Raw genomic sequence first — 13,127 nt, 5'->3', positions numbered from 1 at the left:
GGGACAGGTAGAGAAGTGAGGAGCGACCCGGCGCCTCCCGTGTAAAGGAGGTACCCTCTGCCCAGGTCCTCTCTCTGCCGCTTGGGGACAGACTTCCTTTACACACTGTCAGGAGCTTTGGGAACACTGCGCAGCCGCACTAGCGCAGCCACACTGAGCACGCCTGCTCTGTGGCTGATACCGTGTTTAGCTCAGCACTGAGAGTCTGTTCTTGGCAAAGTGAGGAAAGCGCTGTTGCAATAGCATAAACTCAGTTTTCCAAAATGGGAAAACATGGTGCCATGGGTGAGAAAACTAAGGAAGTGTAGGGGCCTGTGAAGGTCATGGTCCCACACTCAGTGAGCTAAGTACAAACCCAAAGTGAGGGGACAATGTGTATTTTAATGTGAAAACCCAATTTCTGTTCTTGAGTAAAAGGGGAGGCTTTTTGGTTTCACAAACAGTTGTTTGATCCAGATTCTTCGCACAGTGGCAGTCCTGTGCGGCGTGCCAGCTGCTGGCTCTCACCCCAGCTTCTAAACAAACCCACAGCCCAGGAGGCCAGCTCTGGTGCTCACTGTTTATTATCGGTGCAGTCTCCAAGGAGACAGCCTCGGCCTCGATGGAGGGGTGACAGCACTGGTTCTTGTCCAGGATGGCCCTCTGACGCTGGCCTTGCCTCGGCTGCACCCAAGGGCCCCTCTGGCATCGGGCCTCACACACTCTGAGGGCTGTCCACTCTACCCAGGAAGTGGAGGGCGCCCGAGTGCCGATCGTGGATGGCGAACAGGAACGGGCTGCTCAGGGCTACATCCAGCGCCTCAGGTGAGCCAGGCTGCTGGGCGGGCACTGTTGGCTGCTCTTCCTCTCCTGCTTTGAGCTCAAGGAAGACGCTGTTGAGAACCTGCACAGCAGAGACACATCAGGAGGGCTGGCAGGCCAGGGGCTGTGCTCAGCTGCCCTGAGGGAGGACGCTGCCCAGCCTGCCAGGTGTGCACACACTTGTCCTCTGGGTGGGCATTGAGCACAGCACCCAGCTCCCAAAGCGGCTCCTGTCCAGCATGCCCCGCGTCCCCATCTCCACCCGCCATCTGGATGTAGCCCTCCATTATTTGGCCAAGTGGCACAGCCGGGCCATGTCTTTCACAGTGAGTCCCCCTTGTTTACCTTGGCAATGCCAATAGTACCCAGGAAATCCTCAGTTCACATAGTTCTCTACCACTGAGCTGTTCCCCAAAGAAGCTACATTGGGGCATCCCACACTCTAACCTGCTACAGCTTCTTGGAAGATGTGAGGCAAACGGATAGAGGTGGGCCTGGAGCAAGGATTAGCAAGAGAGCTGAAAGGGGACTGCCCTTCCACGTCCCTGGGAAGCAAGGGCACCGGCAATGCCTGCCGGCCTCGCACACAGCTTTCCCCACATGACCACCCGCCCTCCGTCCCCTGGGACACAACCAGGGCAGTGCTCACCTCTCCCACTCTGGGGTTGCTGTCACCAATCTTGCCCAGATTTGCCTCAGCCCCCAAAAGGGTGGGCAGCTTGGCCTGGGCCAGCAGGTCCTGCAGGTTGTAGGATCCCCGGATTTCCAGCTGGGGCAGGGTCAGGCGGATGGCCCTGTGGAGAGCCTGTCTTAGGGGCCTGGGGGAGTTCTCACTCCCTCTCCCCCAAGGAGGGAGGCTAAGCGCTCCATCAGCCAGTGTTGGGGAGCTTTGTCCTGAGCTCAAACACACCCTCCTGGAAGGAGGGCCGGAAGACTCAGAAAGCTGGAGAAAGATGCTCTGGAAGCTGCAGGCTCGCAGCTCCTCCGCAGCGCTGGGCACAGGCAGCCCCAGTGGTGCAGCTTTTGGGGTGGTCACCCATGCTGGGCTGGGCCCCTTGGTTGTGCTCACACACTCAGGAAGATAACCACAATGAATGCACTGCAGGACCAAATTCCACTTGCAAGGGATTCTTTCTTTGACCTGAAATTGGTGCCCTACCTGAGGTGAATAGTGTTTGCTTGTGTTTCCCCAGGAAGGGTCACACAGTAGAGGACATTCTCACCCCAAGGAAATTCTCAGAAACAAACACAACAAAAACCTCCTGAGGCAGGGGGAAGACCATCTACTGTGGAGAGCTGGCCGCCCTTTGTTCTCAGGCTGTATAAGGAGAACCTTCCAAAAATGTGTGCAAGCAACAGGCTATTAGCCAGACAGTCTGCCTCATTCCTGTGCTTACACTTGAGAAGCTGAGGTGGAGATTTACCACAAATTCTAGACCCTCTCTGAAAACCAAAATACAGATAAGATAATGGACCCTGAGCTCAATAGTTTTATGTCAACTTGACACAAACGAGGCATCTGAGAGGAGGAAATCTTAACTAAGAAAACACCTCTCTAAGATCAGGCTGTAGGCAAGCCTGTATGTCATTTTCTTAGTGATTGATGGGGAGGGCCCAGCTCACTGTAGGTGGTGCCACCAGAGCTGGCGGTCCTGGGCTCTATAAGAAAGCAGCTGAACAACCCATGAGGAGCAAGCTAGTGAGCAGCACCCTCCGTGGCCTCTGCATCAGCTCCTGCCTCCAGGTTCCCGCCCTGCTTGAGCTCCTGTCCTGACTTCCTTCAGTGATGGACTATGATCTGGAAGTGTAAGCCGAATAAACCCTCCCCACCCACAACTTGCTTTTTGGTCATGGTGCTTCAAGCAGCTATACAGCCCCGGCTGGTTCATCAGCCCCCTGTGGAGGGCGGTGGTCACGGACGGCAGGCTGGAGCCACAGGCTCGCTGCTCACAATGGTGGGATGGGATAGGGGTGGCAACAGGACAGCTGTTTCTGTGGACAGCCCCGGGTACCCTGACGTAAGCGTGCGGTGGGTGCCATTCATGCAGCTCTGCCTCCCAGGGCCCCACACACTTCCTACCGAGGAGGCGGGTTCTTTATCCGAGTCAGGAAGTCATGCTGGAAGACCAGGGCTTCTACCCTGTCTAGATCTGAGGTGCAGTGCGGCTGGATCAGCAACAGGGCGGCGCTCTCCCCCAGGGGCACGCGAGTCATGGAGAAGTTGTTCTGTGAGTCACTCCAGTGCTGGAAGTTGCCGGTGCCCGAGAGCATGGGGACAGACACAGAGGTGCTGTTGTCCACCCAGAACTCGTGGAGTCCGGCCAGCTGGGAGAAGCCCTTCATCTTCCCTGGAGGCAGCAGAGACAGGAGGAGGGCTCAGGAGGGCCAATGGGGAAGCTGGGAGGGGCCCTTCCACCCTGGCTCCTGGCTCAGCTTCCTCTTCTGTCACCAGCTGTGCAGGCCTGCAAAGTTCACCTTCAGGTGCCCTCTGACACCCTTTTGCAAATTCCAGCCACCTGAGCTTCCCGCAGAGACCCTAACAGCAGAAGATGCTGTGCCACTGTGGAGACAGAGGTCTCACATCTGTCACCTGCGGGGACTCAGTCCACTCCTGCCCGACTCAGGAAGCTTAACCCATATCAGTTCTGCTTTGCAAACTCACTTCTTAAAAAAGCTTCGACTTTGTGGTCTGGGGGGATGGCTCCGTGGATAAAGTACTTGCTCTATAAACATGATGAGCTCTGCCTACATGCCCAAGCCCTTGTAACAGTCTAGCATGGCCGTACAGTCCAGGAGACCAACACTGGGGATGGGAGATGTAGGGACCCCTGGGGCTCACTGGGGTCTATCAGAAATGGAAAGCCCCAAGTTGGTAAGAAACCCTGTCTCAAAAAAACAAAAAACAAAACAAAACAAACAAACAAAAAAAAAAAACGGCGAAAAACAACTGAAGACACCCAACTTCATCCTTATGCATATACATACACCACACACATACAAAAAAAAAAAAAAAAAAAAAAAAAAAAGGTATTTTAGAGCAGTGTCAGCTTCCAGCGAAACTGAGAGGAAGTGCAGCTTCCAGAGACACTCTCTCAGCGTCTCACCTTGGAGTCCTTTGCAGCCACCCGTGAGCCTGCAGGACACCCAGGGCCCCTGGTTCTCATGGCCCCTGCTCTTGTTGGATACTCAGCAGGGCTGCACAAACCAGAGTGACGAGTCCCACCCCTGTGGCCCCTCCAGAGCAGCATGACCGCCTGCTAGGAGACCTTGGCCCCCACCTCTCGGAATACGCTGATGCCGCTGCCCAGGCTCCTGGACCAAGACTAAACTGTTCAGCATCTGTCGCCACAAAGACAGGTCCAAGACCCTGTGATGACCGCAGAGCCTTGGGGCGGGGGGGGGGGGGAGTCTCTTTTCACACCGCCCCCACCTCCCCCCCACGGCTGAGGTCAGGAGTGAACTGGGGAAGGATGAGGAAGGGACACATTGCAAGCTGAGCCACCCCACCTGGACGCCATGGGCTGAGCCAGGCACACTCAGGCACTTTTGGATTCTCCTTATACCTGCCTTCCTCACACGTGCCCGGCTGTATGATGGCACGGCTCCCCAAGTGTCGCTCCGGAAGGGGTTGAGCATGGTTTAGCTCCACCTGGGCCCAGGTTGTGTAAAAGTATGGTCTTGAACTCAGAGCCCTCTATGGAGAGCGACAAGAGCGCTGGTCCCAAAAGGCCCTGAGAGTGGCTCACACCCGGAATCCCAGCACTTAGAATGCTGAGAGTTCAAAGCCGTGCTACGGAGCAAGACCCTATCACATATGTGTAGCTCACATGCATGAGCAGCTGATACCTCACCCCAGGGACCTCAGCAGGGCATAACAGTTTAGAGGAAAAAGCACTGAAGTTTTATCTTGAGCAGAAAGATAAAAGGGAAACAGGACATGGCTCTAGAGAGATGCTGGCACCTGAGGCTGTCCTTTCCCCATTCTTCCCCATGCTCCCTGGACCCCAGTCATGGAGCCCTACTCTGGGCTGAGTAAACTTCCCCTGGTCATGTTCCCTGGTGTCATGGAACCTGCAGGGCCATTCAAGCGCCGGGGATATCAAGTACTGGGCAAAGAGCCCTGGAGACCATGAGCCTAAGGCCTCAAGACCTCCCTAGATACAAACACCCAACTGTCCCAAGGCCACTGCAGAGGGGACCTGGAGTTTCTGAGAGTCTGCAAACTCACGAGCATGAGGAATAGGGTCAGCCTTGGGCAGATGCGCAGGGAAGGTCAGGACAGAGTACAGGTGAGTGCTGGCACCGATTCATTTTCTTCTTCTTTCCCTTCCTTTCTCCCTCTCCCTCTCCTCCTCTTCCTCTTTCTCCTCCTCTTCTTCTGCCTTCTCTTTCTCCTCCCATTTCCTCCTTCTCCCTTTCACTCTTCCCTTCCTCTCTTCTCTTCTTCCTCCTCTTTCTTCTTCTCCTCCCCTTTCCTCCTCCCACCACTCTTCCTTTTCCTTCTCTCCTCCTTCCCTTTATCTTCCCTTTATCTCTGTGCCCTCCTTGGCTCTGCAGTCTGAGTTGTGAAAACAGCTGTTCCTCCAAGGCAAACCATGACTGACACTTTCGTCCTTTCTCAATGACAGTGTTCCCATGCTCCTCAGGGAAGGTGGCAGCTCAGTTCCAGGTTCCTTTCCAACCTACCCAGGGTGTAGCATCCCTTCGCCAGCCTCAGGGCTGCCCCTTTCCCAGCCTCAAAGGCAGGCCGAGGTCTTTCCCATCTGAATTCATAGACTGCAAAGACGTTGTCACAGTGACCAAGTCACCGCTGACTGGCATGCAGGCCTGTCCTCCTGCTGGCCACCACCGTGCCCCCCCTCCAGTTGCCATCAGTTTGGAGATCTGGTGCCCTGGTGTGTGTTCCCAGGGCAGTGTACCTGTACACTGCACACCTCAGGGTGGCTCTCCCAACCTGCTGTGCCCTCCCAGGCCACAGGGCCAACCTCCTAGGAAAATAAGTGTCCTGCTCTGGCCACTGCAGTAAGAGCATCTTCACAGTGTGTGTACTGCCTGAACCCAGCCTGCCCCTCCACCCTCACCCCTACCCTGACCTGGGCCGTCTGTCCTAGTGCCAGCCATCTCAAGACACAGGAGCATGACCCAGCACCGAAGGGCTGTGGGGTAGGAGGGCAAGGCTGTGCCCTTGTGAGCCAGGTTTGCTTTCTCAGCCTCCAGGGCTTCACTGGTTATCCAGAGGCAGAGGCCTGTCATCCTGCCCACCTCACACGTGGACCATGGGCATGCCTTGGGAGCCCAGATGCCATCCGTGGTTCAAACCAGGGCCCGTGCTGACCCACGGGTTTGCCTCACCTTGGAAGTGAACGTAGGTGTTGAAAAGTAGGGTGCTGTCTGTGCTGACCCTGTCCAGCGCCAAGTTCATCTTCCACCCTGTCACAGCCTGCATGAACCTCCTGATTTTCTCAGCAGCAAGACCAGGGTCAGTGGACAAGTCCAGAGAGCGTGGGAGGATGGCAGGGGCAAAGGGAGCCAGGCTCTGAACGAAAGGCTGCTTCAGGCGCAGGCCCGGCGCCGTGAAGAGCCCCACCACCGTGGTCTGAAGCAGCTGTGCCTGGCTGCTGCTCCCGCCCTGGGTGACCAGCAGGCCCTGAATGGCCCGCAGAGCAGCAAGGACCTTGTGCCCATCCATCCGGGAGGTGCATTCTCCTGCTTTCACGGGAACTCCCAGCAGCGCCTGCAGCTGGCTGGCCGTGGGATCCAAGGATCCGAGGTAGAAAGAGACCAGGGTGCCAAAGAGAGCTGGCGGGGAGAGGACGGCCCCGCTGGCCACGCCCCCGGCCTCGCTCAGCAGCTTGTACATGCGGAAGCCCATGAAGTTGGCTATCATCGCGACCTGGGTAGCCCGCTGCCGATCCTCGTCATCCAGCCTCTCAGTGGCCAGCACAAGCTGCTCAAGAAGGGTCCTCTCATCCACAGGGGAGGTCTTGGCCTGAATAGGAACAGGCGAGAAGGTCGGCTCTGGGGGTGTCTCTGCGCTAGGGTTCTCCAGCTGGGCACAGCTGCTCTTGCTGTAGTAGAGGAGATGGAAGGGGTGGATGTACACGCGGTCCGCAGCCGTCAGGCTGACCCAGGTCAGGATGCAGAAGACGGTGGCCTTTGGGCCTATCCCTGTGGGAGTCATCATCGACCTGAGCGCTCGCCTCTGTGCCCTGCAATGACATTGTGTGAGGGTGACAGTGGTTATCTGGAGCCTGGAAGCCAGACCTTCAGTTGTCCTGATATCCAGGGGCTGTGTGCCATGTTTATTCTATGGGTAAACTGCCATGTGCTGTCTCTGCTCACTGAGCTTTGGAAGGAGGGCTGACTCCTCATCCTTGTTCCAGGCCCAAGAGTGTTTGCCCAGTTGTCTCTGCTCCGTGCTCTGAGAGCCTGCTCTGGTGATGTTTTACCATCTGTCTTTTGCTTCCACCCATCGCTTGCTATTTGTTTTTGCTTTTGTTTGCTATATGCTTAGTAAATCACTGGAAACCAAAAGCATGGCTGTCACAGACGGCCCAGAAGAATCCAGCCACAGCTGGGGTAGCTGAGAAGGAATGTAGTCAGAGCTCCCTGGGAAACTCAGGCTGACCCACGAGGAATTGCTCCCCAGGTTTACGTGTTAACATTCCCACCTCCAGGGCCCTGGAAAGGGACTGCTTGGGGGTGGAATCCAGGGCCTCTAGTGTGCTAGGTAGGCGCATTCCCTCCCCAGGCACTGTTTTACTTAAAACTAGGGTTTCATATGGTCCCGGCTGGTTGTGCTCACGGAGTGTAGATTAGGCTGATTTTGAAGTCCTGATCCTCCTGCCTCTGTCTCCTGGGTGCTTGTGTTGCAAGTATACCCTACCCCTGCTAGCTTATAAGTGGGCTAGGGTTCAGCCCAGGCTGTCACACATGCAGGCAAACGTTCTGAACGAGCTACGACTCTAAGACAATGTCTCCAGAAGTCATCCTGGCTAACCTTGAAATCGCTCTGTATTCTAGGCAGCCTGGAGTGTGAGGCCCTCCCACATCAGCGCCCTAAGTAGCTGGGATTGCAGGCCTCTCCACACTTGGCAAAAGGTCACTGTTTTCGGAGACTGAGGTGAAACGAGGCCCTCCCAGCGGGCCTCATGCAAACTGCTGGTGTTCTTACACAGAGGCCAGCTGGGGACAGGGTTACAAGTCAGTTGGTACTTCTATTGGGAGCGTGAGGCCCTGAGCAGGCGCTCCAGAACCATGTAAAGACACCAGCTGTGGTGGCCCACGCATGCTCATCTCTGTGCTCAGGCTGTGGGGACGGGTAGATTCCTGGAGTTTGGTGGACCTGGCTAATCAATCCAGCCACATAGGTGAGATCTAAGCCAGTGACAGACTGTCTCAGAGGAGATGGACACCAGTTCGAGATAATACCAAAGGTTTTCACCCAGCCTCTATACACGTGAGCACGCTTGCACATGTACACACACACACACACACACACACACACACATACACACACTCTCGCATGCATGTACACATGAAGATATCAGGAGACAGAAACACAGACAACCATAGGAGACACAGGAAGAGGGTGGAATCTGCAAACCAAAGGCAGGGAGGACCCAGGAGGACTCAACCCTGACCACACCTTGACCTTGGGTTTCTGGAGGTCCCCTTGTTATCATATGAGGCTGTGGCACAGGCCTGGGAGAGCCAGGCATGCGGGTAACAATGGCTATGAGTTCGTCCCTGGAGTAAGTGTGAACTTAGTGATTTGGAGGAGCCTTTACACCCACATGGGTGTGCCCTAGGATTGATTTTGGTGAGCTCGAGGCCTTAGCCTGCGGCCAGAACTGGGTGCCAAATGCCTCGCCCAAGCCTGGGTCCTCCATAGCCGTCCTGCTCCAGGCAGGCCTGCCTCTACACAGTGGCTGGCCTGCCCACCCAGCCTGCTCACCCAGGATTGGCTTCGGCAGTCTGTGGGATTGATTTGTCAACTGCCCCAATGGCTGTGAGGGCCAGTGAGGGCCACTCAGGGCTTGGGGCCCTGCTCAGCCGTGAACTAGGAGATGGAGTGGCCCATGGAGCTGGGCACTCTTCTTCCTTGGCCCTAAGCCCTGGTCCAGCCTCAGCTATCACAGAGAGTACATGGAGTTAGCCTGGGGGTCTCCAAGGAAGGTTCCTGTGCTGACTCTGCCAAACCTCCTCTGATCCTGGTGGGGAGAGGCGGAGTCTGCCATTCAGTTCTGACCACATGGACCACCTGCACTTGCTTTTATAGAAGGCACCATCTGCCAAGTGGCTTACCTCACCATGGCCATCATTACTCATGGCCACCACTGCTGGGCCTCGGTGCCTCGGGCCTGACTGGAGGTCACCTTGAGCCTTTGTTTCCCTTGCTTCACCCTCACACACGCAAACCTTCTGCCTTCCATCTTCCATGGCGCTCAACAAACCATGCTGATGTGAAAATCTTAACGCACAGGATTGTTCTGGTGAGGGTAGTGTTGAGGGGGCAGGGCCCAGGGGGAGGACTAGGTCACTGGGGTGCATTGCAGGGCCTCTGACTTCCCGTCTTTGTTGGTTCTGCTTTCTACCTCCATGGGGAGCAGCTTATTTGGCCAAATGCCTCTGCCCATTGCTACCTGACACCCCAGCAGGTCCAGAGAGACAGGCCTGAGTCTGGCCTGTAACTCCAGCACTAGGAGCCAAAACAAACTTTTCTTTTTCTAAGTTAATGATCTCAGAATGCCCCTTGGTTTTGCAAAACTAAGAGGTCATGCCAGCCTCCCACACCTAGGTCGTGGCACCTCCTGGGGCTGCACATGCAGTCTCTTCCACAGGCAGGCAGGGTGCTCTTTGCCCTGGTCTGGTCATCCCCCTGGTCAGATGACCTTTGGCTTCTGACTCCCAGACCTCACCCTCCCTGCACCCACACCCGGCTCCACCCACCCCTCTCAAAGAAAGTCTCGAAGTTTTGAAAAGCAGAGTAGGAAATTCTGCCTGTGCCCGCTGGACCTTTCTGTGCAGAGCAGGGATTGAGCCTGCCCACTCTGCTATTATAAACCCAGGCACAGGAGGGTCGGGGCCTCCTTAGGTGCCCACGTGGGAGGGTGGGCCATGTGGGTGGATGCTGCCTGCCTTCCCACATTGCTGTGCCTGTGGATGGGCACTGTCCCAGGAAACACGTCACCACTGTCCTCAGGCAGAACTGGCTGTTCGCGCTCAGCAGTAACCCGCTGCCATTCAAGTTCATCCTAAATCAGGTTGCATCAGGTCCTGGAGAGAACGAAGGCGTTCTAGGCCCCTTCTGGTCCCTCCCAGCCGGCGGCTTCTCTGTGTCCTGTGGCTTCTCGGGGATCGGTTGCCTGTCCTGTCACTAACGGGGTACATCTTCAGTGCTGTCTTATGTCACCAGCTCATCTTCTCCGCTCAGCACCTGCCCCAGGCTTACTAGCCTCCTCCCTCACCTCCTCCACCCCGGTGGCCACCAGAAGCACCCTGTGTCCTGCAGTTGCCTGTTTACCATGTTCTCCACTGGCCACCTCCCTCAGGAACCTCAGGGCCATGGTCCTGCTTTGGTTCACAGGTTAGCCCACCTCCCCAAGGTCATCCTGGGACAGGCAGGTCCCCCACACCACACGTATGCACACTCACATATACACATACATACATAGAAACACACATACATACATGGAGATAGGCACACATGCCCTACATACATACACACACACTCACATACGCACAGACAGACAGACAGACACACCCCACACATACATACATACACACCACGTTCACACAAATATACGCATACATTGGGCTTGGCATGGTGACACAATTTTGTGATTTCCAGGATAGCCAGAGATACATACTGGGTCCCTATCTCCAATAATAATGATAATGATAATGATAATGATAATGATAATGATAATGATAATGATATCCCAGCTTTGGTGGTGCACGCTTTTAACTTCAGCACTCAGGAGGCAGAGGCAGATGGATCTCTGAGTTCCGGGCCAGCCTGGTCTACATAGTGAGTTCCAGGACAGCCAGGACTACACAGAGGAACAATGTCTCAAAAAACTAAAATAAATAAATAATAATATACACATACACTACGCACACACAGACACCACACACAGGCACATAAATCCACACACATGCACATACCACATATACCTGCACATAAATATTCACACATTCACACACACCTCACACTAAAAATAAAGCAGCACCTTTTTGCTTAGCCTGACATCAAGCACTCCATGTTACTGAGCACTCCTAAGCCAGTCCTAACCCCAGAGAAGCTTTGAGCCGTGAGGAGGCTTGTCTGGAGAGGGTTTGGTTAAGGTTCTATAGACGTGGTGAGGGGCCACAGGACACAGACCCCAACATTGAGCCTGGAGGCGCTGCTTGAGCTGACCTCCAGACTTGCCCCTCCTTGCTGCTTGCTGCTTGCAGCCTGGACAACGAAGCCTTGTTCTCCCTTCGAGCTGGAGTAGCCGGTGGACTTAGCCACTCCAGCACTGATCCCACAAGTCCCGGCTGGGCTCACAGGAAGCTGGAGGCCTGGGTGTCCTGCTTGACTGCAGAGAAGCAATTCCCCGTGAGCCCAGAGCCGTGACCGACAGAGGACAGCCTACCTGGACATCTAGCCTTTCTGGAGAGGAGAAGCAGTCAGTGGTCGTGTCTCCTGAAGCACCTGCCACCACAGACTTCCAGCTCCTCAATTCAGGGCCAGCCAGCCCTTTTCAGTGTCTGCCCAACCTTGCCTCCCCCTCCTCCCACCCACAGCTCAGCTACTGCCCAGCAGGACCCCATGAAGGACCAGAAAGAGCTGAGAGGGCTCCGCTTACCTTCAGCCTCAGCGCAGACAAGCACAGCTATCCCCTGGTGAGCCCAACAGGCCTATTTATGCCCGAGGGGTGGAGATGGCTCTACTCCCAGGCTACTCTGTACAGAGGCTGGGGGAGGACCCAGGTCAGGGGCCATGGGAATCCAGGCTTGGCCAAGATGGACCAAGGCCAGGGCGATGTTCCTCTGGGCCCCTTCCAGGAAGCCCTGGTGAAAGATGAGCTCCATGCAAAATGGGCTGACGTTGAGTCCAGTTACACATTTACCTCAGTTCCCTGGAGCCGGGGCCACAGTCACAGGGCTGGCCGGGTTGTGACAGCCTGGGCAGGCCATCTAGGCCTTGGGATGAAAAACCCCATGGTGCACTTGTAGGCCTCTCAGGATATGCCAGGAAAGGGCCCTCCTACAGGAAGATGTCCAGCAAGTGGTAGGTGATGTCACCAGTAGGTAGAACCTTCTAGGAACTTCTAGCTCATCTGGGTGGGCTGGTGAATGCCAACAGTGGTGCAGCCATATGTGAAATGAAATGGGCTGGCCTTGTGGACAGGGGTGTCGCCCTGGAAGAGTGTGGAGGATGGTTGTGGAGGCTGAGAGGACAAGGCTGAGGGTGGAAGTGTGGGGGAGCAGCTGAGAACACAAGGGCAGAAGGCCCTGCAGAGGCTCCCCGTGCAGTCCACCATGGACGGCCTGTGACAGCAGCCCAGAACCTCAAGCAGTCTCTTGGCCCTGGCACAATCTGCCCCCACCCAGATGAGGCACTGGAAGTGAAGGCAGAAAGGGAGGACGACTAGAGCAGTTCCTGGCTGGGAAGAAAACAGAGGCACAGTATGGGGCTCACTGGTGCCTGAGCGGAGGGCTGACCTCCAACTGGGCCTTCAGTAACTGCAAGAATGTCGCAGCTGGGGGCCACTGCAGGAGGGCATCAGGACCGCAGCCATGAAGGTCTGCACTCTGAGGACTAAAGGAGAGAATGCAGCACCCGGGGGAGGGGGTGCAGGGAGCAAGGACTCAGGAAAGGCCGGCTGTGGGCAGATGTCCCTGAGGAGTGGATAATGCAGCCTTTGGAGCTTTGGGGCTATGCAGGGAGCCCTGGGCTGGGGACACAGCATTGAGTTCCTGAATGCAGTGATGGAAAGATCTTTCCTCTCCATTCCTGACCCCAGAGGACTGGATTCTTCCTATCATTGAACATCTTTCTGTCCTCCATGAGATGTCCAGTAGTTGGACCCTTCAGTATTGCTTTGGAAGAGTCTGGTCGTGCAAGCGAAGGGAACTTTCAGCCTCAGCTCTCTGCCAAGAGAGAAGGGCAGAGGCGGAGGTGACTGGTGATGGCAAGGATGTCGCCAGCCCTGTGAGCAGGGGCACCTCCATAGACCCTGTGCCCTGCCAGGGTCTGCAGAACTCTGAGCTGAAGAGCACAGTCACAAAGGAAGACACGTTCCCCACCATGATGGCGTCCTGTACTATCAACC

At 55.8% G+C, this 13,127-nt stretch overlaps 1 protein-coding gene across 1 annotated transcript; it reads right to left on the bottom strand.

The window, feature by feature from the left end:
- Positions 1–361: 361 nt before the first annotated feature.
- Positions 362–11,730, bottom strand: Agt (angiotensinogen). Its single transcript, XM_055617554.1, has 5 exons — positions 11,658–11,730; positions 6,154–7,010; positions 2,882–3,149; positions 1,451–1,595; positions 362–883 (listed from the first exon to the last, which is right to left on the bottom strand). Exons 2-5 carry the CDS (start codon positions 6,983–6,985, stop codon positions 695–697), a joined length of 1,434 nt encoding a protein of 477 aa, XP_055473529.1. The 5' UTR covers positions 6,986–7,010; positions 11,658–11,730; the 3' UTR covers positions 362–694.
- Positions 11,731–13,127: the final 1,397 nt, after the last annotated feature.

Source organism: Psammomys obesus, unplaced genomic scaffold, assembly GCF_907164565.1.
Source record: "Psammomys obesus unplaced genomic scaffold, mPsaObe1.curated_primary_1811, whole genome shotgun sequence".
Classification (NCBI taxonomy): Eukaryota; Metazoa; Chordata; class Mammalia; order Rodentia; family Muridae; genus Psammomys; species Psammomys obesus.
Note: the sequence above shows the minus strand (reverse complement) of the source record. Positions and strands in the feature narration are given on the sequence as shown.